At 48.7% G+C, this 27,996-nt stretch overlaps 3 protein-coding genes across 3 annotated transcripts; 2 read left to right on the forward strand and 1 right to left on the reverse strand.

The window, feature by feature from the left end:
• The first annotated feature begins 8,609 nt into the window (after positions 1-8,609).
• LOC135819144 (kelch-like protein 20) lies at positions 8,610-15,698 on the forward strand. Its single transcript, XM_065332303.1, has 3 exons — positions 8,610-10,925; positions 11,556-11,822; positions 14,045-15,698. The coding sequence occupies exons 1-3, from the start codon at positions 9,371-9,373 to the stop codon at positions 14,509-14,511; spliced, it is 2,289 nt and encodes a 762-aa protein (XP_065188375.1). The 5' UTR covers positions 8,610-9,370; the 3' UTR covers positions 14,512-15,698.
• A 458-nt stretch (positions 15,699-16,156) lies between these two features.
• LOC135819145 (uncharacterized) lies at positions 16,157-22,807 on the reverse strand. Its single transcript, XM_065332304.1, has 2 exons — positions 20,782-22,807; positions 16,157-18,437 (listed from the first exon to the last, which is right to left on the reverse strand). Exons 1-2 carry the CDS (start codon positions 22,364-22,366, stop codon positions 17,818-17,820), a joined length of 2,205 nt encoding a protein of 734 aa, XP_065188376.1. The 5' UTR covers positions 22,367-22,807; the 3' UTR covers positions 16,157-17,817.
• Positions 22,808-23,791: 984 nt separating this feature from the next.
• LOC135819066 (uncharacterized) lies at positions 23,792-25,760 on the forward strand. The gene is made up of 2 exons (XM_065332216.1): positions 23,792-25,126; positions 25,722-25,760. Exons 1-2 carry the CDS (start codon positions 23,792-23,794, stop codon positions 25,758-25,760), a joined length of 1,374 nt encoding a protein of 457 aa, XP_065188288.1.
• Positions 25,761-27,996: the final 2,236 nt, after the last annotated feature.

The following is a 27,996-nucleotide window of genomic DNA, read 5'->3' on the forward strand; positions in this document are numbered from 1 at the left end:
ATGAAGACGTTGTTCACCATGTTCACCTATCATCTACTTCAACTACCGAGTACCGTAGAATCCCGCGGATAAGCCCACCCGCGTATAAGCCCATGCCCGCGCATAAGCCCAGGGTTTGTTCGAACATCACAAAGCTTCATCGTAGATCTACGCATGGCCATGGGCCTAGGTCATACCGAGAGTCCATAAATTATGGACTCTTGGCCATACCATGTACATAGTAGACCTACGTGCACATTATAGTTTTTTTCCGTACATTTCAGCACAATCATCGGTTGTTTTTGTTTACACAGTGGTTTTCAGCAATGTACTTCTCACTTCCTTGATACACAACTTGGTGTCGGCGTATAAGCCCATGTCCGCGTATAAGCCCATGTTCTGGTATAAGCCCACCGAAATGTCCTTGTGAAACAGATAAGCCCATGGGCTTTTCCGCGGGATTCTACGGTATTCGGATGCCAAATGACGCACGTCACCAGTTGTTGTCGACATAATATCGGATATACACACATTCACAGCCATTTCAGCCATACTGCAATATTCGGATGCTGACTGACACGCGTCACTGGTTGTTGTTGACATGTCACACACACACAAACTGGAGATCCCCCGATACATTGTAGGTGTTTTTGGGCAATCCTGAAATCAAGATGTAATAAATTAGACTTCCCTGTGTCACAGCATAATAGCATCTGTTTTCGTGCAGTAGAAACGGCACAGTCTTTCAATACCGTAGAATCCCGCGGATAAGCCCACCCGCGTATAAGCCCATGCCCGCGCATAAGCCCAGGGTTTGTTCGAACATCACAAAGCTTCATCGTACAAGCCCATGGCCCCATGGGCTTACTAGTAGCTATTAATTAGGTCATACCGAGAGTCCATAAATTATGGACTCTTGGCCATACCATGTACGTAGTACGTGCACATATACCGTGGTAGTTTTTTTCGTGCATTTCAGCACAATCATCGGTTGTTTTTGTTTGCACAGTGGTTTTCAGCAATGTACTTCTCACTCCCGTGATACTTTTCAATAGCACAACTTGGTGTCGGCGTATAAGCCCATGCCCGCGTATAAGCCCATGTTCTCGTATAAGCCCACCGAAATGTCCTTGTGAAACAGATAAGCCCATGGGCTTATCCGCGGGATTCTACGGTATTCACGTATAAAACGGTATTGTTACTTCAACTAACTATTACTTCAAGATCAAGACAACAAAAATAAGGACGAGTACGAGTGAGCATCGCCCAATTGAACACAGAACCAGCACAACAGTATTATTTTCTTTGCCTTCGCTTTCTTGTTATTGGGCAACTTGCCCGTTAGAATCTGCGAAGTAAAATAAACAACAACAACAACAACAACAACAACAACAACAACAACAACAACAACAACAACAACAACAACAACAACAACAACAACAACAACAACAACAACACAAGCGCACACTCACAAACGCAGACACACTGTCACTGTGCACTACACAGTCACGTAGTACACTGAATGAAGCCCGCCTACTTGGCACTCCTTGACTTGAACTACATGTAGTTGAAGTTAGTTGAAGGCTTGATTCCTTTACTTGGCTGTAGCCTGTCTCCACACCTGTGACTGTGTGATGAAACAACTTCTTTTGGCACTCGTAGATCTACTCGTACTACACATGTGTAGATCTACTCAGAAGTGGCAAAATCAACTCCCGGGATCGGGACTCCGGGAGACTTGTCTCTGCAGTCACCAGGTCACTGTCCTGCAGTGGCTGATGTACATCTACATTGTTTGAAGTGACTACTAGTACATACATGTAGTTTCCGAGATGCCGATCTCAGCGCAAGCGGCCCTGGACTGAGCTTCGCGGACAGAGCTAGCCTAGAGGCACGAGGTTTATTTAATTTTTACCATTGTTTACTGTCCTTCGAAGTACAATGTAACTACTTCTGTCACATTGCAAAGACTCAGTATCAGTTCGACTGCACTGTACTGGTATCCCTTTGTCTTTGATGTGCAATCATTGATTTGCATGTACACTGCTTGTTCTTTCACTGTATCTTCTGTACAGCATGCATCTCGCTTTTTCCCAACTCCAATGTTCATTGTATACACAAATAGGAGATCCCCCCGATAGGCGTCAGCCTTTAGCTTTGGGTAATCCTGAAATAAAGATTATTATTATATCAGGAATGTTGCGTTGGCACATACATTGGCTTGAGGAGAGGTTTGGTGGGAGGAGGATGTGCCCTCTAAAGGAGGAGGAGGGGAGGGGGGGGGGCGAGGGGAGGTCCGGTGGTCGTCGTTGACAGGGGGGCCGAGGGGAGGTCCGGTGGTCGTCGTTGACAGGGCTAGGGAGGCGAGGGGGGGGGGGGGGAGAGAGAGGGCAATGGTACTGTACATTCTGCACTACGACCGGGGATCCATGGCTTACATGATTGTATATTTGTATATTTGCAGTACTTGTAGCTGTAGCCAGTGTAGGTACTACTAGTTAGGGATGTGCGGATAATGCTCGAAAAGGTGGCAGATTCTGCTCGAAAAGCAGTGAAATTGGCAGAACCATACAAACCTTATGGCGGGCAATTCCTCGAATTCTGCTCCATTTTTTTATCCACTTACCAAACATGCATGAAACTTACCAGAAAAAGTACCGAATTCTGCCAATTTTTCTGCCGGCGTTATCCGCATAATGCCTAGCATTGGTGCGGCGAAAGTGGCAATGAAAGCGACAGCCAAACAACGCGGGGGCCGCGGGCCCTTTATGGAGTGCACTAGACCTTAATTTGTGCAGTGCTGGCTCTTGTCTACAAGCCTGACGATTGCACTGTGCAAGGAACTCGGAGTTTTACGACGCACTCTGTAATCAGTACAAACCTCCAGCTTTGTGCTATCAGTATCAGTATGCATGGTATGTTGTTGCAGTATTATTAAATCAAGAATGCAGGGGTCCATTGACTGCACAATGCACACGCGACGGTACACTGCCCACAGTGCATGAAGCAGCATGGCGGAGAAGAAGCCCTTGCCTTGGCAGATAATGCCGGCAGAAAAATTAGTGCTTGTTCTGGTATGTTTCATGCATCATGTTCGGTATGTGGATAAAGACGTAAAGAAAGAGAGCAGAAGTCAAGGAAATGCCTGCCATAAGGTTTGTATTGTTCTGCCCATTTCGCTGCTTTTCGAGCAGTATCTGCCAATTGTTCGAGCATTATCCACAAAGGGCTAATCTGCAGTGGCGAAGGACTGAAGCCAGTGAAGGGGAGGAAAGCCTTCGATCTTCATGTACATGTACATGTACATAATGTCATTGTACATGACACACAGGTACATGTACAATTATGTAACTAGCATATCAATTTTTGCATGGATTTACAAGCGGGAAATCGCCACAGCACAGGGCTGCACAGTACTCATTAGCTCATTCCGATTGACATTTCAGAGTTTGACTCTGTTCCGTGCGAAAGAGCACATTTGCTTGAAACTTTCTCCAGGAAGAAGAGTAGCAGAGAGTCAGAGACGAAACTACAGGAAGCGCCAGGCCCACCATGACATGTGTGTACAGTAGCTCTAGAGTAATGTGCTAGCCGCTAGCGCTCTGTGGTGTTTGCAGTGTGAACTGGTATCGGAAATCATTTTAATTACATAAATAGAAGAGCACAGATGGGAAAGAGTTATGAAGCAACTGTTCACGACAGTGTAACAAGGCACAGTATTGAGAGGTCAGAAAACGCCTGTCAGTTTTTGTGCCCTGTTATCGCACTTTCTGACCGCTAATATTTTACTCTTGATACGATGTGTACAATCGTGTACAGTGCGGATCGGCTATAGGGTTGTCGGCTATAGTAATATACCTCTTATAGTGATGGTATTCTCAAATTCATTTTCGTAAACCACCCCTTTCTATACATATCGGATCGGCTATAGTAATAATCGGCTATAGTATCGGCTATATTATAAATGATACGATTTTTTTGTCAAAATGATCTTATTGCATACATTTTTCATCGGCTATAGTGATGATCATAATAAATTATTATACATCGTACATGGCGAGATCTGATCGCGGCAGCCAGGAAGCGCTGGTACTACTATGATATCCCTCGGAGGAAATTCGAAATGTTTGGCATTGGCTGTGCTTGTTGTTCCGGGGCATCCTCCAGCGAGATCGGAGGCGGTAATGAGTACCAGCGCTGAAGCGCTACCGTGGTCTCCGCCGAGATGTTGGAGAAGGCATTCAGGTAACAGCGAAGACGATCAGGGACGCGGAGAAACTTCTCCGTGACATACGACATCACGCGTCGATCGACCTGCCACTTGGAACGGTTTCAGCGGTGATAAGTTGAGCGATGGTGACCCAGACTGAGACTCTACTCCCACTAATCGATCCTGTAGATATTGTTCATATGTCGATTGAATGTGTTGAAGTGTTTCTCTTCCAAAAACACACACTTGTTGAGGACAGCAACTCCTTGAAAACTCATGTCAAAAAGTCACGAAGTTTTTGTTTCCGCAGTACAGGAAGTAGCTCTGCCCGGCGCGTATTGTACAGTCACATGCACAGCACGCTTCTGCACGCTGCACTGATTCGAATGACACCATACACGCATTTGTCAGGCATACCGAAGTATGCATATCGCCTATAGTAATATATCGCCTATAGTGATATTTTCACGAAAATCAAACACCAACGCTATAGCCGATCCGTATTGTACTACTTTTCAGGCGTGTTCATGATCCAGGCATGCCGGCAGTGGGCGTCAAGGACTCTACTTTCGCCTCATTGCTTGCAATGAAGTGAAGGTTTTGTCTTAAAGGGGAAGTATACCCTAAAATCAAATTTTCACCAGTTGTAGTCTTCTGGGTGCTGAGTCGAATGGTCTTGGTCCGAGGAAGCTGCGACGCTCCCTTCCTACTTGAATGCCAATCGAACTCGCGCACTTCCACCGAAACTGGGTGACTGCGCCCTACTAGATGGGGATTTGTATGCAAAATGTCACTAAAAGCGCCATTTCGTTCTTATAAAAGCACGGATGACCGCGATTGGCCCATATGTTGTAGTCTTTTGGACGCTGAGTCGACTGGTTTTGGTTCGAAAAGGCTGCGATGCAGCGTTCCTCCTTTATTCCCAATCGAACATGGTTGAACAAGCGGTCACGTGCTCCTGCGTACACCAGTCAGCTGGTCACCGTGCCTGCAGGGTACAACTTACTAGCCTGTTTGACCTTTTTTGGGTGCAGTCCTGTCACTCGAGTTGAACTCGAGTTGAACCTTGGTGTGAAAGTTGTCGCCTGCTGGCGCGGTGACCAGGTGATTTGGGCACCCAGGAGCACGTGACCGCTTGTTCAACCATGTTCGATTGGGAATAAAGGAGGAACGCTGCATCGCAGCCTTTTCGGACCAAAACCAGTCGACTCAGCGTCCAAAAGACTACAACATATGGGCCAATCGCGGTCATCCGTGCTTTTATAAGAACGAAATGGCGCTTTTAGTGACATTTTGCATACAAATCCCCATCTAGTAGGGCGCAGTCACCCAGTTTCGGTGGAAGTGCGCGAGTTCGATTGGCATTCAAGTAGGAAGGGAGCGTCGCAGCTTCCTCGGACCAAGACCATTCGACTCAGCACCCAGAAGACTACAACTGGTGAAAATTTGATTTTAGGGTATACTTCCCCTTTAACGTTATCCCTCAACAGTGCACGCCTTGTGCATGTACTGATGTGACATGACTGTATTTGAAGACGAACATGTACATGCACATGCAGGTGCCAGATTGGCAGTCAAGGCTTCTAAAATAATTCAACCAAAAGGTACTCGTAACTACATGTAGCTACTCATTGGTCTTCACTCACGGTAGATCTCTATAACGTTAATGAGTTTTCTATTGTACCAATTGGCCAACCTTCAAGGATCAAGGCGCAAATGCAGCTCCTCAAACAGTACCGCGGTGGGAGGTGAGTAGATCAGACCCGCCATAATGCAGCTTTTCATTTTCATGCGCCTGCGTTGACGGAGTTGAAAACGTACATTTGGAGACCCGATGCAAGTAACACTGCAACAGTCATGTGCTCTTGTGGCTCCGAACAAAGCAACATGTTCATCGCTACGCTTCGAAGTTATCATTGTGTTGTACATGTACCGGTACATGTAATGTATAACCGTGCCGGTATCGGAGAACTAGAAGGCTTCAAGCTCCATGGTAGCCTTGTCACAGAGTCATCTTTCAATTCCACTAAACCTCCAACCCATAACACACGAACTGTTCTCGGCTACAACAGGCACAACGATTGTTTCCAAATGTTCACCTAGGCAGGAGGGTACAAAGCAACACTCCACACAACTTGTGTGGCTCAAAGATACGGAGAATTAGAGATCAATTCCACACAACTTGTGTGGAATGTAACGTAATTACTTTGTTGCTTTGGGTCCTTGAATCGTGGTTTGACCGTATTGTCCAATGGTCTTGCCAATATCGTCATCGACATACATGTACATTGTACATGTACATGTACATAATCCGCCTACGTCCTTCACAGCTGAGAGTCTGAGACTTTCAAGTTTCAGCTCGTGCTTGTCTTGGTTGCGCTCACCTTCCCCTCCTATGTTTTCATAACTTTGAACCTTCCAAGTTTGAACGCTGTTGGACTTGGAGTGCGCATCTAAGACGTGCTAGAGTTGATAGCCAGTTAGTTGCAGAACGTCAGTTCCGTCGGTCAGTGTCGTGCAATGTTATCCCATGAGCTGATTGTTTAGTAACTGGTGGTGTCAGTGGACATTATAGTGTAACTTGTGGTTCCTTTGTCCTTTTTTTCTTTTCTATAAATTTATCCTTGGCTCTTCATCCCAGTCTGTTGTTCTTTCCTTTGTTTTATACTCTTTTCTCTATTTCTCCAACTTCTGCCCGTGGCGTCCTTCTCTCAGCTCGACTGACAGTACAATAACTAAAATAACCCAAGAAGACTCAAACAACTCCCTAGTATAACGAGGGTCGGAACCAGGGCTAACACCCATACAGTAGGGTCGGAACCAGGGCTAACACCCATACAGAACCAGGGCTAACACCCATACAGTTCAAATGGTGGCAAGACCGGGGCTCTACCAGCCGTGGATAGTTGTAGTAAGGGACACTGTTTCCGAACACGGTGGTCCTCTGCGCTGTAACGACTTACGTGCTGTCAACCAACAATCATCGCGGTAGTGTACTGTACTGTGTACATGGAAGTGGCGTGCCTTGGCCTACTCAAGCTCAACTGATGAGAGATGCCCCGAAGCACTACATGTACATGTACATGTATGTGGTGAGCCGGGGAGTGGTACTTTCTTGCAGGTCTGCGGAGTCGAAGGTTCGATGGACTTCTCGTGTTCTCTGGATGGCAGCCGCGAGTCAGTCAAGTGTCAAGTCAAATCGGCGGGGAAAGCGCGAGCTCCAGTGTGGGAAGCAACCAACTTCATAGTACTCAGTAATAGTAGACCTCCAAACAATCTTGTAACCTGCAAACCATGTTCATGTCCGTGGGCAGCGTCATGAATTCTTGCTATGCGGACTGTGCTTGTACATGTACGTTGTACTCGTACTGAGTCGTAGATCAAGCGTTTCGCAAGACCCGCCGAGGTTTCACAACTCGATCCTTGGTTGATACCACATACCGGTAGTCATTGGACATGCTATAGTCTAGTCTATGATCTAGACGATGATGACTGGCTAGCTACAGCACCACTGGTCCTGCAGTAGGCTACACTGGCTGTCTACTGCTGTCCACACACTCACACTCACACACTGTCACACTCACAGTCTGTGACACAGACTGTTGAATGTCCAACGACAGGCTGGCTACAGACAGTGTACCTTGGTGAGTACACATAACACGCCTCCGCTCCGCGAGGCAACGCTTGAACGCATGCCGAAGTAACTTAATAGTTGTAAAAGGGTCTGTGTCGGCAGAAATGGCGATCATGGAGATGCCCTACATCATTGTACAATCATGTACAGCAGTTCGACCGGTCCCAAATCTACCTGAGCTACTGCCATGCACCATCAAGGCCAACAGAGCTGGAGTTGGTTAAGTGCTACCCATCGGCTATTACTAGTATTACACAACACTAGAAGAACGGCTCGCATTATGGCGTCCACATTGTCCAGGCGTGTGCTTCACTAGTGCACTGCCGACCGTGACCTTGCTTGGAGCATAATAATAATACAAACCTCCGCGGTATGCACCGCCATCATCACAACTCATCGGTCTCCAGAAGACGGTGGTTGGTTGGATGTAGCTAGCATGGGGGATTGTGGGGCCACTATTACGGTATAAGGAAAACTCGAAAGACCCAGTTTTCTACGAAAAGTACTACTCTCTACAGCTGTATACATGTAAGTGATACGTGTGTGACGCTCGAGCACTCACCACAGACACAGTTGCCACGCGGCGTAGATCTACTCGTCTACTGCACTCTGCAGTGCCAGTACCATGACTCATGGCATGAGTACCACGGTAAACCCCGCAAAATGACATACAGTGTCCTGTCATGTCTGTGTTACTGGTTACAGTGTGTAGTTCTGAAGTACAGTGTAGACTGTCATTGTCAACAGACTCAGTACAGAGAGACCGGTGGTATCAGTACTACTACAGGACAGCTCCAGGGATCCTCTTGCGTTGGAGAATCCAGATGTTGATCGTTGTAACATGATTTGCACATGCGCTTGTCTTTACCACATGACCCTTTAGTAGCGATCAGATCAGATAACCTGCAGACAGGTAACACTAACAGGTGTACTAGTAATTGCTCAGGAAGAGAGGAGGGTTCTGACCGCTAAAGTCCTCTCCCAATTTGAATCTGAAATACCAATTAAATAGTACTAACGTTGGTACATAAAATCAGTTGTGGTGTTCCTGTTTTCTCAGTTTCTGGCTCGATTGACAGCCTAGCCTCACAGCAGCATACAGAGATTCCTGTCGGCTGCTGTCGATTTGTGCGAGTCTTTTGTAGTTTCGTGTTTTTGCTGAATTTTCTAAGTGCAATATTCACCGCCCGTAGCGCGCTATGCGCTAACGAGCGAAGCGCTGAGTGCAGTAAGGTCTAAGGACTAGGCACCGACCGTAACGCGCCGCAGGAGATCATCACCCGCGGTGACTGGTATCGTCGCTAGCATCGAGCAAGCAAAAGAGCGTTTGGACTGGCGGTCGCGGGGCCATCATCGCCAACTCCGCTTTCCTTCCGCACAAGAGGCAGAGGTGTTGACCAGGGTAGAGGTAGCTCTAGCTGTGAAACCAGTACTGTCTTTGCATACCCGTAACCGTCCACTTGAACGTCGGTGTGTGGAGCACAGAACCTGGCTGGAGCATTGGGATAACCTTGCGCTCCGTTCAGGCTGAAGATTTAATCTGAATCATGGAAGATGTCGCTGGTCTTGTTGATCGGCTAGTTGAAGCAGAATACCCAGGGATAATCCCGATTGCGACGAAATCAACTGATATCGGCGAAGAGCCCGAGCCAGTGTTGAACCTGAGCTGGAAGGCGCACGCCGAGAGTAGCCTCCGACATTTACATGAAATGTATTTCACTGGTAGTCTGTGTGACGTGGAAATACAAGTCGCGTCCAGACGCGTACCTTGTCATCGCGTCGTGCTGGCCGCCTCTTCACCCTATTTTCGCGCCATGTTCACTAGCAAGATGCAGGAGTCGACAGCGCCAGCGGTTGAGCTTCACGACGTGTGCGACCAGTGCGTGAAAGCATTGATAGACTTTGCCTACACTGGGCTGATACAAATCACGCGCAGCAACGTGGAGGATCTAATGTATGCGTCGTCAATGCTGCAAGTTCAACCTGTCTTGGAGGGTTGTGGTGGCTTTCTACGCCGTATACTAGACACCAGCAACTGTGCTGTGTTTCTATCGCTAGCGGATAGTTATGGTTCAGATGTCTTACGCCGCGCTGCCGAACAGCACTTCCTGGAGCATTTCGAGGACGTGTCCAAAACGGAGGACTTCATGAAGCTGCCCCTGTCCATAATGTGCCGCTTGCTCTCAAGCGATCTGCTGTGTGTGCATCGTGAAGAAGATGTATTCACAGTAATGATGCAATGGTGCCAGTATAGTGAGAATGTGGTGGACACCAGCGTGACGACACGGGATAATCGTCGCATTGAGCTAGCCACCACCACACCCACCACCACCACCACAACAACAACAAGGGCGACAGCAACCCGTGCATTGTCACTGCAAGACATACACCAAGCTCACACCGCCGCGCCACAGTCCCCATCGTATCTACCACACTCCCCATGGTCACTGTGTAACAGTGCAATGACGTCACCGTGCGAGCAAACAGAGCATGGCGGAGACGGAACGCGACCTTCCACGCGGCACGACTCTCTACCTCAACTGCTCCGCGCGCTGCGCTGGCCCTTGCTCGAGCCTAGCTTCCTTGTCGACATCGTGCAGAGTGAAGAGTTGATCATGCGCAGTGCGAAATGCCGCCAGTTACTCACTGCCGCCAAGGACTACCACCTGATGCGAGCGGTGGGATACCCGGCCAATATGGGGTGCGGTGTAGAGATGACGTATTCGTGCACGACGGCCGACTGGATGACCAGCAGGCCGAGAGCATGCTACATGCCCTGCATCTACGCGGCGGGTGGTCGTGGTGGTGATCGCCAAGTTTCGGCTCTCCTGCCCTGGAAAAACATGGAGCGGTACGACTTCCGCAAGGATGCGTGGAAAGAGGTGAGCAGTATGTGCACGGCCAGAAGACACGTAGCTCTCTGTACGGCAGGTCCCGGTCTGCTCTATGCCGTCGGCGGACATGATGGTGCTGAGCACCTCACCTCTGTCGAAGTCTACGACCCCAAGAAGGACAAGTGGTCGATGTTGCAGCCAATCAATGTGGCGCGTCGTGGCCACGCGCTGGTGTCAGCCGGGCCGAACGGTCCGCTGTATGTTATAGGTGAGTGCCATGCCAATGTTGTGTGTGTTACACTGTTGTTGATAGTTTTCATGTGTGTGTGTGTGTGTGTGTGTGTGTGTGTGTGTGTGTGTGTGTGTGTGTGTGTGTGTGTGTGCGTGTGTGTGTGTGTGTGTGTGTGTGTGTGTGTGTGTGTTTGCGTGTATGCACATGTGCGTGTGTGTGTGTGTGTGTGTGTGTGTGTGTGTGTGTGTGTGTGTATGGTACATGGTGTGTGTGTATGCACATGTGCGTGTGTGTGTGTGTGTGTGTGTGTGTGTGTGTGTGTGTGTAGGCACATGTGTGTGTGTGTGTGTATGTGTGTGTGTGTGTGTGTGTGTGTGTGTGTGTGTGTGTGTGTGTGTGTGTGTGTGTGTGTGTGTGTGTGTGTGTGTGTGTATGCACATGTGCGTGTGTGGTGGCGACGGCGGTGGTGGTCGTAGTGGAGTTTATATTGCCCAGACTTAACTTAAAATTAACACCACGTTTGTCAAAATACTTCACTCAGTAGTTTTAATTAAAATTAACTAGAACTGAACACTTTGCAAGCAGCAGCAGCAGCAGCTATGAATACCTTCAACAGTCATCCTGGTGTTTGCATGCCACCCACTGTGTGTTTACAATGCTATGCAGGTGGCATCAACAGCAGTGGCGCCCTAGCGGCCGTGGAGCGGTACAACATAGCGCAGAACAAGTGGCACACGGTGGCGCCCATGCTGCAGTCGCGCGGCGGCTGTGGAGCGGCCGTCCTCAACAACACGCTGTACGTGGCCGGCGGCAACTCCGGTGCGGCGTCCTCCACGCGATCGCTGGAGGCGTACGACATGCTGAACGATTCCTGGCGACCGCGCTCAGCCATGAGTGACTACCGCGCTGGCTTTGGCATGGCAACGGTGGAGGGTAAGAGCACTCAGCACCAGCCATGGGGCTATTAGTTTCAAATAATTCAACTTTTGATATAAGCGTTTCCGGCGCAACTTTCCGCATTGAAGTGTAACAGCAGTATGCTGACTCCACAGCTTCGCTTATGCTGCAGGCCCAGCAGAACCGGTCCGGTTGGTCAGGCCTATGGCTGGACCAACTGTTTGGCCACCAACATGTGCTCACCGCTTAGGAGGTCATGTGTATACCCTCCATATCAAGGATATATACTTTGTCCATACCGTCCACACAAACTGTATATGAAAGGCTAGGGTACGGCGGGACCAATCAAGAACTGCTTCCGCCGGTCTTGCCCTGGAATGGCTTGGGTGAGAGAAGAGAGGAGAGCGAGCAGCGAGGCAACCAACATCTATGTCACGGTAACATGAATAGAACAAGCCTACATGTGCATGACTGCATAAGAACACGAGACATGGTGTTAAGGGCCACAACAAGTGCTACGGTCACTACACTACAGTATAATATACCGTACCAGTTATTGCCCAGCTACTCTAATTCCAGAAATTGTCGGTGCTCAATATTTTCGGTATGAGGGCAAAAGGCTAGGTTAGGTGAACAGAAATTTTCGGTACAGAGAAGCATTTCCCTATTGGATTATGTGTGTTAGTGTTTGTTCGGTGTATTGAAATTTTAGGTATGAAACAGACGCACCGAAAGTACCGAAAATAAAAGTACACCGAAAACTTGTGAAATTAGAGTACCCCATGAAGGCATGCACCCTAAAAAAAGTTTAAAAAATGCATTGGTTAGGGCTCTACAGTTCCCCCAAGTCCCCAACACCCCTGCATGGGGTAATATGTTGCGTTCTGAACAAAATCTGCAATGCTCGTGGAAGTGTTGACGCCCCACCTCCTCTAGTAGAGGGGACGGTTTCAAATAGGACACCGGTTGCAAACCGGAACGGACTCAATATTCACTTTCTCTCTTGGTATTTTGATTAGAAAACATATGCCACAGTGAGACTACTATGTGTTATACTCCGAGCCAAAATTTCATGGCTCTGCGATGACCAGAAGCGCCATATCAAGCAGGTGAGTTTTTGACGTGTTGCTTCGCACTGCGACTTGAGTTTTACGACTTTCGAAAAATCAACTTCTTGTCGCAGGTAAACAGCGGCTCGCCTCTCGCCAATAAAGCACCGCATACCAATCAAAACTAATGGAAGCACACACAAGGCTTATTGTTACTCTATACTGGCCGTCGTGGAGCGATAGCAATTACCTAATTTCAGACCCAGAGTGAATTTGACGTGCACTCTAAAACGTGTCCGGTTTTGAGCCACCCCTGATTTGAACTTTTTTGAAGCGAAAAATTGGGCAACTTGGAGGCAATGGGTCAACACAAAGGAGTGGCTCAGTTCGATTGACTCTGGCCCCAGAGCAAACTTCAACATGCCAGTTTCCTTCCACAAACATATTTCGAGTGAAAAATCAACGCTGATGATCGGTTTGGGTCTATACAAATTTGGCTGTCAAAACGTCCCGGTATCGAGCCGTCTCCTCTACAGTCAACTTGGCTAATAACGACTGCGGATATAACGACAATTCGCGAATAACGACAGAATTTCCATGCCCAGAGCAAAGTCCATACTACCTGTATACATATAATGAGACTTCGGGTATAAGGACACTTCGCGAATAAGGACACTTTTCTGATGCCCCGCCGAGTGTCGATATACACAAAGTTGACTGTACTTTACTGTTGACATGGCGTTATCTCATTTCTTCTCAATTGTCTTGAAATCAATAGCAAAGCCGGTGTTGCTAAGCAGAGCGTAATGAAGATCACCTGTGGCCGTACCGCGTTTTAGAGCCGTTGATGTCTCGGGCACACGACTGATTGTATTCTAAGTTGCAGACAGTATTGTCCAGTAACATACCCCACCTTAGGGAAAAAAGGACGATTATCATTATAGGGGTGAAACGAACGAAGCAACCGGGTACCTGGCTTAACGGGCGGGTTATCGGGTACCCTTTAGCAGCAATAGACCGTTTCCAAGAACATTGCCTTTGGGTATGATCGTAAGCGCAGCGCCTCTTTTACGGGCATTCTGAAAGCAATTTACCAACGAATCTACGTCTATTTGGTTTGCCCTCATTGAGCTGACAGCCCAAAGCTCATTATTTTGATAGCTTTGGATAGCGTTATTTCTCTGTGGCTATCGTGTTTATTGTCTGTAGGCAAGATCATTGTCGCAGGCGGTTTTGAAGAAGAGTACCCGCTGGCCACCGTGGAAGTCTACCAGCCGCGCAGCGACACCTGGACTACCATAGCGCCGCTGTCCGTCCCCCGCGGTGGCGTGTCCATCGTTGCCTACTCGGGTTTCGTGTTCGCCATTGGCGGCCACGACGGCACCAACTACTTGAGCTCGGTGGAGGTGCTGGGTGACTTGCCCGAGCAGCTGCCGGAGATGGACGAGAAGTGCACGGACGGCGAGATGATCACCGAGTCGGAACTAGGCTCCGAGTGGCCCCTTGTCGTGCCCGGCCAAGCGACCGGCAGCGGCAGCGGTGGCGGTGGTGGTGGATCCATTCTGAACTGCTCGTGGCAATGGCTGCACGACATGCAGTACCAGCGCGCCGGGCCCGGGGTGGCGTGTGTTGGACGCGACTCAGCCTATGCGCAGCATCTCTTCCGCCCACGATGACACGACGATGACGTCACGTGGAGAACACACGCATACTTCGCTGAAGTGATGATAGCGAACAAGCTATGTTGGACATAGCAACTTGTGCGGGGATTGCGCCATTCAACAGCTTGCAGGGCTGATGAACACACACACACACACACACACACACACACACACACACACACACACACACACACACACACACACACACATAGTACCAATATAAGAACCGTACGCCGTGTGTGTTATTCACATTATACTTTATAGGCCGTTACGCCCAGTGCAGCGTCAACGTTTGGCATCTTGACCATACCAGAGTATTCAAACGCTCAGTTCCAGGATGGAGTGTTGCGATCTTATCATGCTAGTAACACATGAATGTGGCGATCTAGCCATGAAACAAATTCCCTAGATCAGGTCCATTGTACCACTACACCCTGGTTGAACTCAGAGAAGGTATATTTTCTTTTTGTACTAAAAATTATCCTATGCTCCTAACTTCATAAAATTATCCTATTCTATATATTTCTAGAAGTCCACTCCTACCCTGGCAGATTCTATTTTGTTATCTAGTAGCGTGCTCGCTATGTTTTTCAGTGACCGGCCGAAACCCACTAGCCAGGTCCCAGAGGCCACTGCTTCGTCCGCTTCAGCTGTTTATATCGTACACTCTGATAAGCAGGCGGAGTAGCCATTCTAGCCTGCAGCCCGCATTCTCAGCCTCGGCTGGGCTGTGTGCACACTGTCCAGTAAGATCATTGTGAACCGTCCAGCAATGAAACAACACACATGGAATCGAGTTATGAAGCACCTATCCACGACTGTAGCAAGGTAATAAGCAGTCAGAAAGTGCGATAACAGAGCACAAAACTGACATGCTGCTGAGACATTCAACGACTTGAGACTTAGCTCTCACACATTTCTTTAATTATTTCCTAATTATATTTATTGGCTCAGCATCCGAGTTAAATCCATAAGTAAAGTTATGATTATGTGGATATCAATAGCATATTGTGCAAAGTCATTATATTATAAATGTACGTTCACAGTTCATCACTGGTTTGTTGACTCTTACAGTAAAAATTATAATCTCCCGTTGACGACTATCCACCTGCCATTTTTCTAGTATTTTGTGCATGGCAATACTAGCCATTTCCAAATGTTTTTTTAGATATCACGCTCCTTGCAATGCTCCTTGCAATGAAGACGGCACTGTGCTGTTTTGCATGTGCTTCACGAAACTCCTCCGCTTCGTTTGGAATTAACTTTCGTTAGGGGGCACGAAATAACTACAGTTCGTACCAAACTAATTTTTTTCTGAACATCCCGGGGTGACAGACTAGATCTCGACCAAAAGCAAAATTTAGTACGTAACGAACCTCCTGGTGGAGTGATCTAACGAAAGATTTCGTAAACAAAAAATTGTATTTTACAGTAACTGCTCCCCATGCCCCCCCCCCCCCCCACACACACTATTTTGCCCTGGCTAGAACCCTGTGATGATAACAGTACGCTTGCATCGCTCTTCAAACCGATCATTTGCATGTATGCCGCGTGACACGTAATTATGCACAGACGTACACACACACACACACACACACACACACACACACACACACACACACACACACACACACACACACACACAGTGACATACTTCAACTGAGTGGTATCATAGCAGGACATAAAGCACATACACTAGTCACATCAACACGATCAACGCGAGTGTATAATGAAATGATACGATCACTCTCATGACCAATGACTGTGACCAGAACTGCACTGCATGTAAAGCGGAGAGGCCTACGTCGGCACGAGAGGCTTGATCAATATCAAAAAAGATGCTGCTTGCTAAACCTGCGCACATGCACGCAAACCTACAGCAATAATAGCATTGCCGGCATGATATGTATTTAAACAACAACATTCATACTCCAGTTACTCCTACAACGTGGTGTTCAACTGAAGTGGGCCAGCAGTAATCTCAAATTTCAGCGGCTATCTACACGCATTACCATCGTACTATGGATATGACTCAGACAGCACATAGGTCATAGCCGAGTCACGGTGCTCACAAGACAAACAGTCAGCATTGCCATGACAACAAAGATGGCCACCGTAGTATACCGGTATGCCAAGGGCAACTGTGGTCAGGTGATCTGCAATCAGTATTGCTATGCGGGAACAACAAGGCCGGCACAGAGAATACGCAGTTAGGGGTGAATTCTGATCGCCCGGGACGATTTACACGATTACTACTGCACACACATGGCACATGCAAAATTGTACTCGATACAGCCTCGGTTTCACATAGGATTGCACGTGACGTAGCACAGAACACAGTCACAAAGGTTTCGCTAGCATGGCAATACACACAGACACTAGCGTGGCATGACACAGATGCTAGCGTGGCATGACACAGACGCTCGCATGGCACGATACAGACGCTAGTGTGGCACGACACAGACGCTAGCGTTACATTACACAGACGTTAGCGTGGCATGGCAGAGAGAGAGGGAGAGAGAGAGAGAGAGAGAGAGAGAGAGAGAGAGAGAGAGAGAGAGAGAGAGAGAGAAAGAGAGAGAGAGAGAGAGAGAGAGAGAGAGAGAGAGAGAGAGAGAGAGAGAGAGAGAGAGAGAGAGAGAGAGAGAGAGAGAGAGAGAGAGAGAGAGAGAGAGGGAGAGAGAGAGAGAGAGAGAGAGAGAGAGAGAGAGAGAGAGAGAGAGAGAGAGAGAGAGAGATGAGAGAGAGAGAGTGAGAGAGCCTGTACAACATGCATACTCCGCTCCCATGATTGTTGTTGCTGTTGGCACTGTGCATGTGCAAGAGAGTGTAGCAAGCACAAACATGCTTGCTACTAGGATATATACAGTTCATAGAACCAATGATCAGGAAATACCAGTTCTTCGGGTACAGATTGACCGTATATTGCATTGCGACCAGTTGTAGCAGGCATATCTCAGCACTGTTCGCATGAACATTGAGCACTCTCCCGAGCCGGAAGACTCTTATGACGTATGCTAAGCACCAAGTACTTCGAAGTACTACTTACTGCCTGTAGCACGATTGGGAAATTTACACAATCCAGTACTACGTCGTGCCATGCGATTAACATTTGTCCGACCAGTCTTCTCCATATTTGGCAAGTTCTTTGGGTACAGCTTGTCTGTGTATTGTATCGCTATAGCAACTAGTTCCAGCAGTTAGCAGGCATATCTCTGAATGCCGTAAGCGACTTACTGTTTGTATAGTGACTGGAAAAATTACCCGTAAACCCAGTAAATTACCCGTAAACCCAGTAATTTATTGAATCGTGACATTTGCCTAGTATTTGTCCGCCCAGTCTTTTCCGTATTTGGTGAGCAGTTCCTGCCGCTTCTGCTCGCGCTGCTTGAGTCGTTTCCCCAGCTCGGAGTCGTCGCCGATACGCACGGTGCCGCGTGTACGCTTGCGCTGGCCCGACGACTCGGCAAGCCGTTTCTCGATGGCCTGGATGCTCTCACTCATCTCGCCGTCGTCGGCAAGGTTACGCAGCCGACCGTGTACGTGCTGCTCTCCGCCTGCGTCAGTGACTGACGAGTCTCCACCTTTAGAAGTAGCGGGCGGGTTGCTTTCGTCCCCATCACCACTGCTTGCTGCGGTGTTGTCCGGTTTAGAAGCACTGCTGCTGTGTCCCAGCCGCGTGGTATCATCGTGTGGTGTCATTTCCTCGCCTTCGACTCCTTCCGGCGTTGTGGCCAGTTTCTCTCCCGCCGCCTTGGCTGTGGTGAAGCGCAGCGTCTGAGCATAGAGCTCCTTGGCGCGGTCTCGTTTCCCTGACGACTGGTAACTGGACTGGCGACGGGCACTCATATGAAGTCCACTGGATCGGCGTCGACCGCTGTCCGGAGCCGTCCCTGCCGGTGCCTCGGCGGGCATGATGTCTTCAGACTTGCCATCACTTTCTATAGTATAGCATACACAACGTACACACCAGAAGTTAATGCAAGCAAGAGTACATGAAGCCCAGAGTGTGCAGCTCTGATGGGTTGCTATCACGGCAAAATTCTGTGATTACATCATTTTACTGATGTAGTGCAGCGCATCCTATTGATCACAGCAAGAGTACATAAGCCAGAGTGTGCAACTCGGGATGGTTCCTGTGGGAGTGTAATTCATGCACTACGTCATTTCTGACGGCATGGTAGGCCACAGGCACGGTGAAAAGTTGCGTAACCAGTCGCGGTGGTGCAGTTCACTGAGTTTGTCCTGATTTCGGTTTTTTGATACGGATAGCCTGGTGACTTTACTTGTCGGTGGATGTGGCAGCGTACACAGTCACACAAAACACCGAAATCCTGAAACAGGACGTCTAAAATCAAGCAGATTTGGCTGATTTCCGGGCTATGAAACATGAAAATTTGAGCTGTACGCAAGTCGCGGCTTGGCTGACCTCATCAGGGTGACGTAGTGCACGAACTGCGCTGTTTCAGATCTGATATGCACAGTTGCACACTCTGGTTTATGTACTCTTGATCACAGCTATTGTGCTCTACAGCATTGTTCCTCAAGATTCTGAGCTTTCTGTTTGTCTTTCTCTTTATCATCATCCTGGATGGCACAAGTGAAGTAGGCATCCCCGCTTTCATCGCGATAGTGCTTATAACGAGAGAGCTTGGAAGCTCAGGGCCCTACGCTATGCTTTTTTGCCTTGATGACCTAGACAAAAAAAGCATAGAGATGTTATAAATTCTTATAAATTTCTCCTTTTTTTAAGACATAACCTGGGATTCGAACCCGCACTATCGCCCTTCATGGATCCCCCGATACACTTCGCATACATACTAATCTTCCAAGTTGCTTCACGTTATGATCTTGCATTTGAAAGCCCTATTTGAATATGCATTGTGGCCAGCCGTCTTTGATGGTACGGTACAGGACAAGTACGGGACAGGTACGGTCGAGGATAATACGACACCGTCTACCGCCTTGATGACCTAGGCAAAAAAAGCATAAGGATGGTATAAATTTTTCAATTTTCCTATTTTTTTAGGTATAACCTGGGATTCGAACCCGCACTATCACCCTACATGCATTCCCCCATACACTTCGCATTCATACTCATTCTTCCAAGTTGCTTCACGTTATGATCTTGCGTTTGAAAGCCCTATTTGAATATTGCGGCCAGCTGTATGTGGCCAGCTGTGTTTGATGGTACGGTACGGTACGGGACAGATACGGGATAGCGCCAGGCGTGACACAAACAAACAAACACACAAATACCAAATAGCTGTGTGGACCCTGGCGCTAAAGTAACGTCTTCTGCATAGCTACGGGAATAATAATAATATTAATAATAGTGCATACAAGAAGGATTCAAGTAGATCTCCTGCTGCGCAACTGCAGCTCAGTTGTACGCACTATGCCACTTCGCGCCTCAGATCTGCACCAAATATGATGTAATCACGGAATTCCGCCGTGACAGACACCCATAGTAGAAAAAGCCCCGGGCTGCACACTCTGGTTTTCATGTGCTCTTCACGCAAGTGAAACGAAGGTTGCCATAGCTACATACTAGAGCAAGGTTGTCATAGCTACATACTAGAGCAAGGTTGCCATAGCTACATACTAGAGCAAGGTTGCCATAGCTACATACGCTTTCCAAGTCCCCAGGGAAAGGTTATTGCGAATTCGCACGACGGGATAAGGACAGCTAGGGGTGGTGTACTATTGCCATAGGCATACATTGACTACATCTCCCCACGCATGGATAGCGACAGGCGCACTGCAGTAGTGCTGGGTGCCGAAGAAAGGGGGTGGGGTGTCAGAAGGGAAGCATAGGTCGTTCTCATTTTTCATGTACTGCGGTCTAACAAGAATACGAGGATGAAAAATGTGTTGTTACTCCGAGTTTCACGCACTAAGCAAACATCACACAACCACCGTCTGCGGTACTGCAGCGGTCTATCTGCGACTGAGTCGCCGTGTGTATATCGGTATGCTGTGCTTGGTGAAATTCTAGTCTGTTTGTTTGTTTCGACCCTCCGGCCTTCGGTGCCCGAGAGTAGTGTGTGTGGCCCAGCGGAGGAGTAAGAAACTCACAGTCACACACCTACTACATGTACTGCCATACCCTGCAACTCTAACTGATGAGTCGAGTGAAATACAAGCATGCAAACACACACATAAACACACACACACACACACACACACACACACACACACACACACACACACACACACACACACGCATGCACGCACGCACGCACACACACACAATGACACACAGCAAGACATCATAGCATTTACCAGTAGCGGCATTGACTGCACTCGTTCCTCCTCCACCAGCACTGCTGTCCTGCTCAACTTCCAGTTCTGGGGATTTCCCACTGACGTCTCCGGTGTTGTCTTCGGCTTCCAGTGCTGTCGGTTCTTCGGCCTCAAACTCGTCTTTGAGACGCCTGGTGAGCATCTTCAGCTTCTCGGCTTGCTTTGGCGGAAGGTTGATGAGATTCCATCGCTCCAGGGCTCGAATTAATTGAAGACACTCACTAGAGATCGCCCAGCAGCGATTGCGCTGTTCGGGGTCAATGTCACTGTCGCTCGCGTTGCCTTCCATCTCGTGGATTTGTACGAGCACGCGTCCGCACACCTCTGAGGCGAGATGGCGCTGTATGAACGGCGTCATCATTGTGTCGCCCTCGTCCGGTATGCCAATCGGGCGTGGTAGCAGGTACGGTATGGGCATGGCCAGAGCGACGGCTCGGTGCGACAGCGCCGGTGAGAGAACGCACAGCTCAAGCACCGTGCTGTAGCTGATCTCATAGCTGCCGTTGGCAGTGCTGTACTGCACAGTGCCGGATGCAATCGGCAGTGCAGTGTGCTCGCTAGCGATGGCCGTCAAGTCAAGCTCGACGCGCACAATGCGCTGATAGGACTCCTCGGTGAACACGTCGCCAAAAAACACCGTGAACTTGCCCTCTCCCCCGACGTTGCCATGACAATGCTGCTGGCCGCCGGTCACATGACCATCGTTGGCCACGTCACACATGGACCGGATGATCGGTCGGCCGTTGACCTTGGTCGACGTCAGCGTCAGTGTCGTATCCGTGGCGACCAGGGTGGAGAACTGCGCTAGCATGCTCTGGATGTGGTGCACTGCGTCATACCCGTCCACGGCGTGGGCAAAGTTACCATGGCTACGGTCGGCCAATGACTGCAGCAGCTCGCGGTCGTAGCCCTCACCAATGCCGACACAGTAGACACGAGTGTGCAAACCGTGCTTCTCGACCTGACGTATCTTCTGCATGGCATCGTCCGCCACCGCTGTGCAGTCCACGCCGCTGTCTGAACTGCCGCACACCAGCAAGACGAAGTTGAAGCGCGTGCCGTGGACGATCACCTCTTCCAGGCCCGACGTCAGCGCCAAGCCGATGATGTCATCGCTCCGCTGCTCCCCCTGCCAGGACTGGTACAGGTCCGGTAGGCCTGCTAGCCGATCAAGCAACGCCAAGCGCCGTCCGTCCGTCAGCGAAGTGCCCGCTTGAGCGCCAAACACCGTGCGACTGGACGACTTGAAGCACACCAGGGAAGCGTCGTCTTCCTCGTCAAGAATGTCCGTGCGTTCCAGTGCAAAGAGTAGACCTTCGCATAGCAAATCCAGCGTGAACGCATCCAAGCTCATATCCAGGAGCAGTGTGGAGAAAATGCTCTCGTTCACCGCTCGACGCAACGACAGCAGCTCAAGGCCGAGCAGGAAATCACCTCGGCATTGATTGAAGACCAGCCGACTCTGTGGGTGGACGTCCATTTCCAAGTCCAACTGTGTGCCGGAGCTACAACTGCCGGAAGAATCGCCATCCGGGCTTGACGAGTCGCTATCTATACTCGGCATGCTGCGTCGCAGCCGCGCCACCACCACCACGTCCACGGCCTTCCCTACTGCTCACGGCTACCTAGCACCTGTCGTGCAGCTCCGGGCTGGGGAAAACAGGACCAGGCAAAACAGGACCAGGCACACAGGGAGACAGTTTGTAACGCTGGCTGGGGCTCGCAAGTAACGTAGTTGTGCCTAATGGTGGAAGCAAGCGATGTTTCAAACGCCTTGTTGATGACAAATGAAACGCCTCCCAACCAATCCACGGCAAACTGCCTGCGCTCTGCACGCAAACATCCGTCCGCAAACACGTGTGCGAGCGCTGCGTGTGTTCTGTTTTGTTACTAACGAGTAACGTTAGATGGCATCGAAGGCAAACTGCTCCACAGAAACACAAAAAGCAAGCGACTCTGTGATCGTCGATCTGTCTTCATCATGTTTTCAAGCGCGGTAGATCCGGATATGGCCGTAAACATACACCGGTCATGACAGGATATAGGATGTCTAGGACGCGCTTGAGGAATGCACTGCATGCATGTATCGTGTGCACGGATTAGGCATTCTGATGATTCAGCAGGCTAGCTAGCTGGCATTCAGCATAGCAGGCTTGCCATGCCATGCCCCGCCAAGTCACATACTAGTAGAGTAGATCTACAAGTGTAGTGTAGAGTAGATCTACTACAGTACAGTGCTGGCAGCTGAAATCCGACCCCCTTGGCGGCGCGCCGCGCCGGCAAGGGGGTCGGATTTCAGTTGCCAGCACTGTACATGTACTACAGGTGGAATCCTGATAAGTCGAACCTCGAAATGCCAGGAAAAAACTTCTAATAATAAGTATCCGGATATTCTCCAACATGAACCCACAACACAATAATGCTCTCATGGTCACGCATAGTTGCGCTATGGACCTTAAACACAGATTTCACGGATACTGAACTGACCGGCACAGCCTGCTCGTGCAAACTCAACTGACCAGTACAGTCAGTGTACAGTGAACTTCGAATTACACTTTGCTAACTTCGAATTATCAGCACAAATCCCACACATCATGTTTAGTGTAAGTGGAATCAGTGGAACTTCTAATTAACCGAACATGTCCGGTTCGAGGTTCGAATTACCGGTATCAGAATTTTTTTATGTGAGAATCGTATTGACAGAAATCGGTCCTGGAAAAACTTCTAATAATAAGGGGTCGTCCATAATTATCGAACTTTTTTCACGAAACGAAATAATTTCGTTATGGGGTGGGAGGGGGTTGACCAATTTCGTTTCAGAAAAGTTCGATATATGTACATGGCCATAGGAGCAGTGACCCCCACTGTAAATCCCCTACAGCATGAATTAATTAAAAGTAACCTCAAAATAGGATTCCTAAATGTTTGCCATCTTCTCAATAAAAAGCATGACATTGAAGATTATATTCTTTCCCATAAAGTTGATATAATGATGCTGGCAGAGACTTTCTTAACAACCTCCGTTTCCGATGACATCCTACGCATACAGAATTACACCCTGGTCAGACGCGACAGGCCAACTCATGGCGGAGGCTTAGCAGCATATGTAAGAGATCATCTCCGAGCCCGAATTGTGAAGGCTGACACCCAGGTGGAAATGCTCATGTTAGAGGTCAGTGGGCAGCGTTCCAAGGTTCTCCTTGGTGGTGTGTACCGTCCTCCAGGCACTCCTGTGCAATTCTGGCAAGACTTGACGAATGCACTAGACACTGTCATCTCCACACTTCCCACATCACCTCTGGTCCTTGTTGGAGACTTCAATGTCGATGTAAGCTCCCGCGACAGCCCCCAGCTAAACAGCTTGCTGCACCTGTGTAATTCTTTCGACATCAAGAACCAAGTGGACAGTCCTACCAGAATTGGACCCCAAGGCAGCCAAACAACCCTGGATCACGCTCTGGTCGGAGACGATCATGTGAACTCTTGTGTCGTAGTACCTTGTACAATCAGTGACCACTTCGCTCTGGCACTTGATTTGCGACTCACAACGTCCTGCACACCGACCGTGCGACGTGGCCGTAACATTGCAAGAATTGATATGGGTCAATTTGCACACCACCTTCTAAATAGCGATCTAGAGAACTTCTGCTTTGCGCGGACAGAAGATGAAATGTGGGATATGTGGCTGGAGAAACTTGTCGCGGCCTTGAACACTCATGCTCCTATCCGTCTACACCGCCCAAGAGCTCCTACCCGGAAATCCTTCCCCTGGAAGACGCCAGCTCTACATGACCTAGTCCAGCGACGTGACGCGGCCCATCGACGGTGGAAAGCATCACCTGCAGACCCGGCACTACGCAATGTCTTCACTTCTGCCCGAGACGAAGCCAAGCGTATGTCACGACATCTCCGAGCCATCTACTTTAGGGACCTTCTTGCTGCTAGTCAGGCCAACGCACGAAAAACCTGGCAGACCATCAACTACCTCAGCGGTCGTAATAAGTCCTCAGTTCCACCAGCCGTCAGTGTCTCACAGCTCAGTGACCAATTCAGCGGTGTTGTGTCAGACCCAACTAGACCACTACGTCTCTCAGCCCCATTGGGTCCCACGAAGAAGGAATGCCTCGAAGAATTTGCTCCAGCAAGTGTGCAAGAGATCGCTAAGCTGCTCTCCAACATCGACGTGCGCAAAGCTGCAGGCAGCGACCAGGTTCCAGCTGCAATCCTCAAACACTGTTCTCCTGTCCTTGCACCGTCCCTCACCATACTAATCAATGCATCTCTGGCTTCTGGTGTTGTTCCTGCATCTCTGAAGATTGCGGATGTTCGTCCCCTCTTCAAGTCAGGCGACAAAGCTGTCGCTAAGAACTATAGACCAATATCGTTATTACCAATAGTTTCCAAAGTCCTAGAACGGGTAGTCCACACGAGACTCTGTAAGTTCCTCTCCGGAAATTCCTTGTTCCCCGCAAACCAGTTCGCATATCGCCCACTTCACTCCACAGAAGATGCCCTGACATTGGCTGTAGACAGATACTTGGAGGCAGCGGATCAGCAGCGCCATACAGGTCTTGTACTTGTCGATATGAGCAAGGCCTTCGATAAGGTCAAACACCAAATTTTGGTTACAGATCTATTTCAGCTTGGTATTACCTCAACGGCTCTCAGTTGGTTCATGAGCTACCTAACTGACCGCCGTCAGCGAGTCGTCCTGAGCAATGGCCAGTCGTCCGCCCTCTCTCCCTGTGAGTGTGGTGTTCCTCAGGGAAGTGTGCTGGGTCCTCTTTTGTTCTCCATCTACACAATGGAAATAGAACAGATCACAGCTCCAGCCCACTCACAGCTGTTTGCTGATGATATCCTGCTAGACGCTATCAGTCAATCCGTCGAATTCTTGAATTTAATCCTCTCCCGTTCAGTCTCCAACCTGGCCAATTTTCTGGAAGAAAGAGGCTTAATACTAAATCCCTCCAAAACCCACGTTCTAGCCCTTCATGCGTCTCGCAGGCAGCCCTTGTTACTTAACATAGAATGCAATGGAAATCCCCTAGCTCAGACCACAAATGCTCGATATCTAGGTCTACATCTCGACACCCAGCTTCGGTGGGAGACTCAAGTTGCAACTATTACACGGAAGACCTCCCAGAAACTGACGGCGCTGCGAGCCATTCGCTCCTGCTTAACTGAGCAACAAGCCCTGCTATTTTACAGATCGTTAATACTACCGGACATGTTGTATGGATCTAATGCCTTCTTCTCGGTTCTCTCTGCGCACCAAGGGCATCAGCTTTCGGTCCTCGACAAGCGATGTATCCGCTGCGTTGCCAACCAGCCATTCCCCTCCCACACAGATCCCATCTACACCCGTCTAGGCCTCATCCCCATCATCCAAAACGCCCACTGCATGTAAACTCCGCCTCCTCATGCTTCGTATCCACACCGCCAGAATTAGTAATCTCCTGTCCAAGCGCCTACGTCGCCAGACTGAAGGCGTCACTCGGATCAACGATCCAAATGCGTATGTTGTCCCTGCCACCAGGCGAGTCTCTGGTGACTGTCGGCCGCTCGTTTCTGCTGTTAAATTATGGAACGCCCTGCCCCAAGAGTTCAAGTCCCTCGCCTGCCATAGATCATTCAAGAGACTTTTAAAGGTTTATTTTTATGGTTAGCCAGCATCTAGGCTTGGACTTGGAGTCGTGACTCAACTGTGACTCAACTGTGCTTTCTTCTTCTTTCTTTTTCTTTTTTACCCTTTCTCTTTTTTCTTTTTGAGTATTTGCAGTCTGTGTTTTCTGTGTTTTTCTCTCTTTCGTGGAGGCTTGCTTGTTGTATCCTTGGCTCTCGGCCATTACTTTATCGCCATCATAATATAGGGCACCATTGCCCGTTTGGTCTGCGATACAAAATAAAATTTCAACAACAACACACTTGCGACTTTTGTTGTATAATTGGTAAAAATTGTAACAATTTTTACGTTCTGAGGGGGAGGGAGGGAGGGGTTGGGTCTACGTAAGGCCACCCTTTGTTAATTCATTGTTTAACGTCCTTTTTTTCGCGAAAAGGTACGCGGGAGGGCGGAAAAAAAACAAAAGCCCATTCCAAAAACTGGAAACCCCAATCAAACATTTTGACCAGTAAAGCATGTGATATACAATATTTCTGGGTCTAGCGGCACTTGCAGGCATAGAACAACACTCTTTGATGGTACATTGGAGCACATGCCTGATGAATCCAACAAAACAGGTACATAGCATGGAGTTAGCATGTCATGAATTCATTACATCTGGAATTTTACTAGGACACACACCGTACGATATTTAAAAGCCAACAAAAAAAGAAGAAGAACACAAGACAAAGGCATGCCCGGGAGGCAAGATTATAAGTTTAAGGTCATGATCGGCACACTGTGAAACTACACAATCATGTATTTACAACTTCGCATATTATTGGTACTACTACTTTCTTGTTTTTTTTTCCGGTCAGAGGCAAAAAGGTACGCGGGCGCGGACGTTAAACAACGAAAAAAGAAAGGGTGGCCTACAAACTAAGGGTGCGTTCTTAAATTCTCTAGCTTCTAGGAGAAGAAGAAAAGAGAAGTCGAAGAAACTGGGATTCTTCAAGAACGGGTCTCGAAGAATTCGGAGATATTTTGCAGATGTCAAGCAAAATGAAGCGCCAAAGGGGCCGCGATCTTGAGTGCCACGAATATAGTATGCGCTGTGCGTATGCGAAAAGGGAAATGCGTACACTCATGATCAACACGTGGCTTTTAGCCTAGTTCGCATGCGCTGATCCCAAACCGCGGGAATCTCCAAGTTTCAACCACCTCTGAAGCTTGGAGAGCTTGGAGAGCTTTGGAGAGCCTCCTAAAATTCGGAGAGGATATAAGAACAGCTCTCGAACTTTTCGGAGAGTCTCCAACTTTTCCGAGAGGATTTAAGAACGCACCCTAAAATTTGGTGAAAAAAGTTCGATATTTACGGACGGCCCCAAATTAAGCGGTATGTTCGAATTAAGCCATATTCGAATTATCAGGATTTCACCTGCACAAAGTAAGCTTCGTTCGACAGAATCATGAGAAGAGGATGACAAAGTTCTGCTCGTCTTCTAATCCACTCTGCCCGCTAGCGCTATGTATGCAGCATCTATTATCAATTATAATTTGTTCCATGCATTTTTTCTATTTCCGATCAT

This window comes from Sycon ciliatum, chromosome 6 (assembly GCF_964019385.1).
Source record: "Sycon ciliatum chromosome 6, ocSycCili1.1, whole genome shotgun sequence".
In the NCBI taxonomy this organism is placed as follows: domain Eukaryota; kingdom Metazoa; phylum Porifera; class Calcarea; order Leucosolenida; family Sycettidae; genus Sycon; species Sycon ciliatum.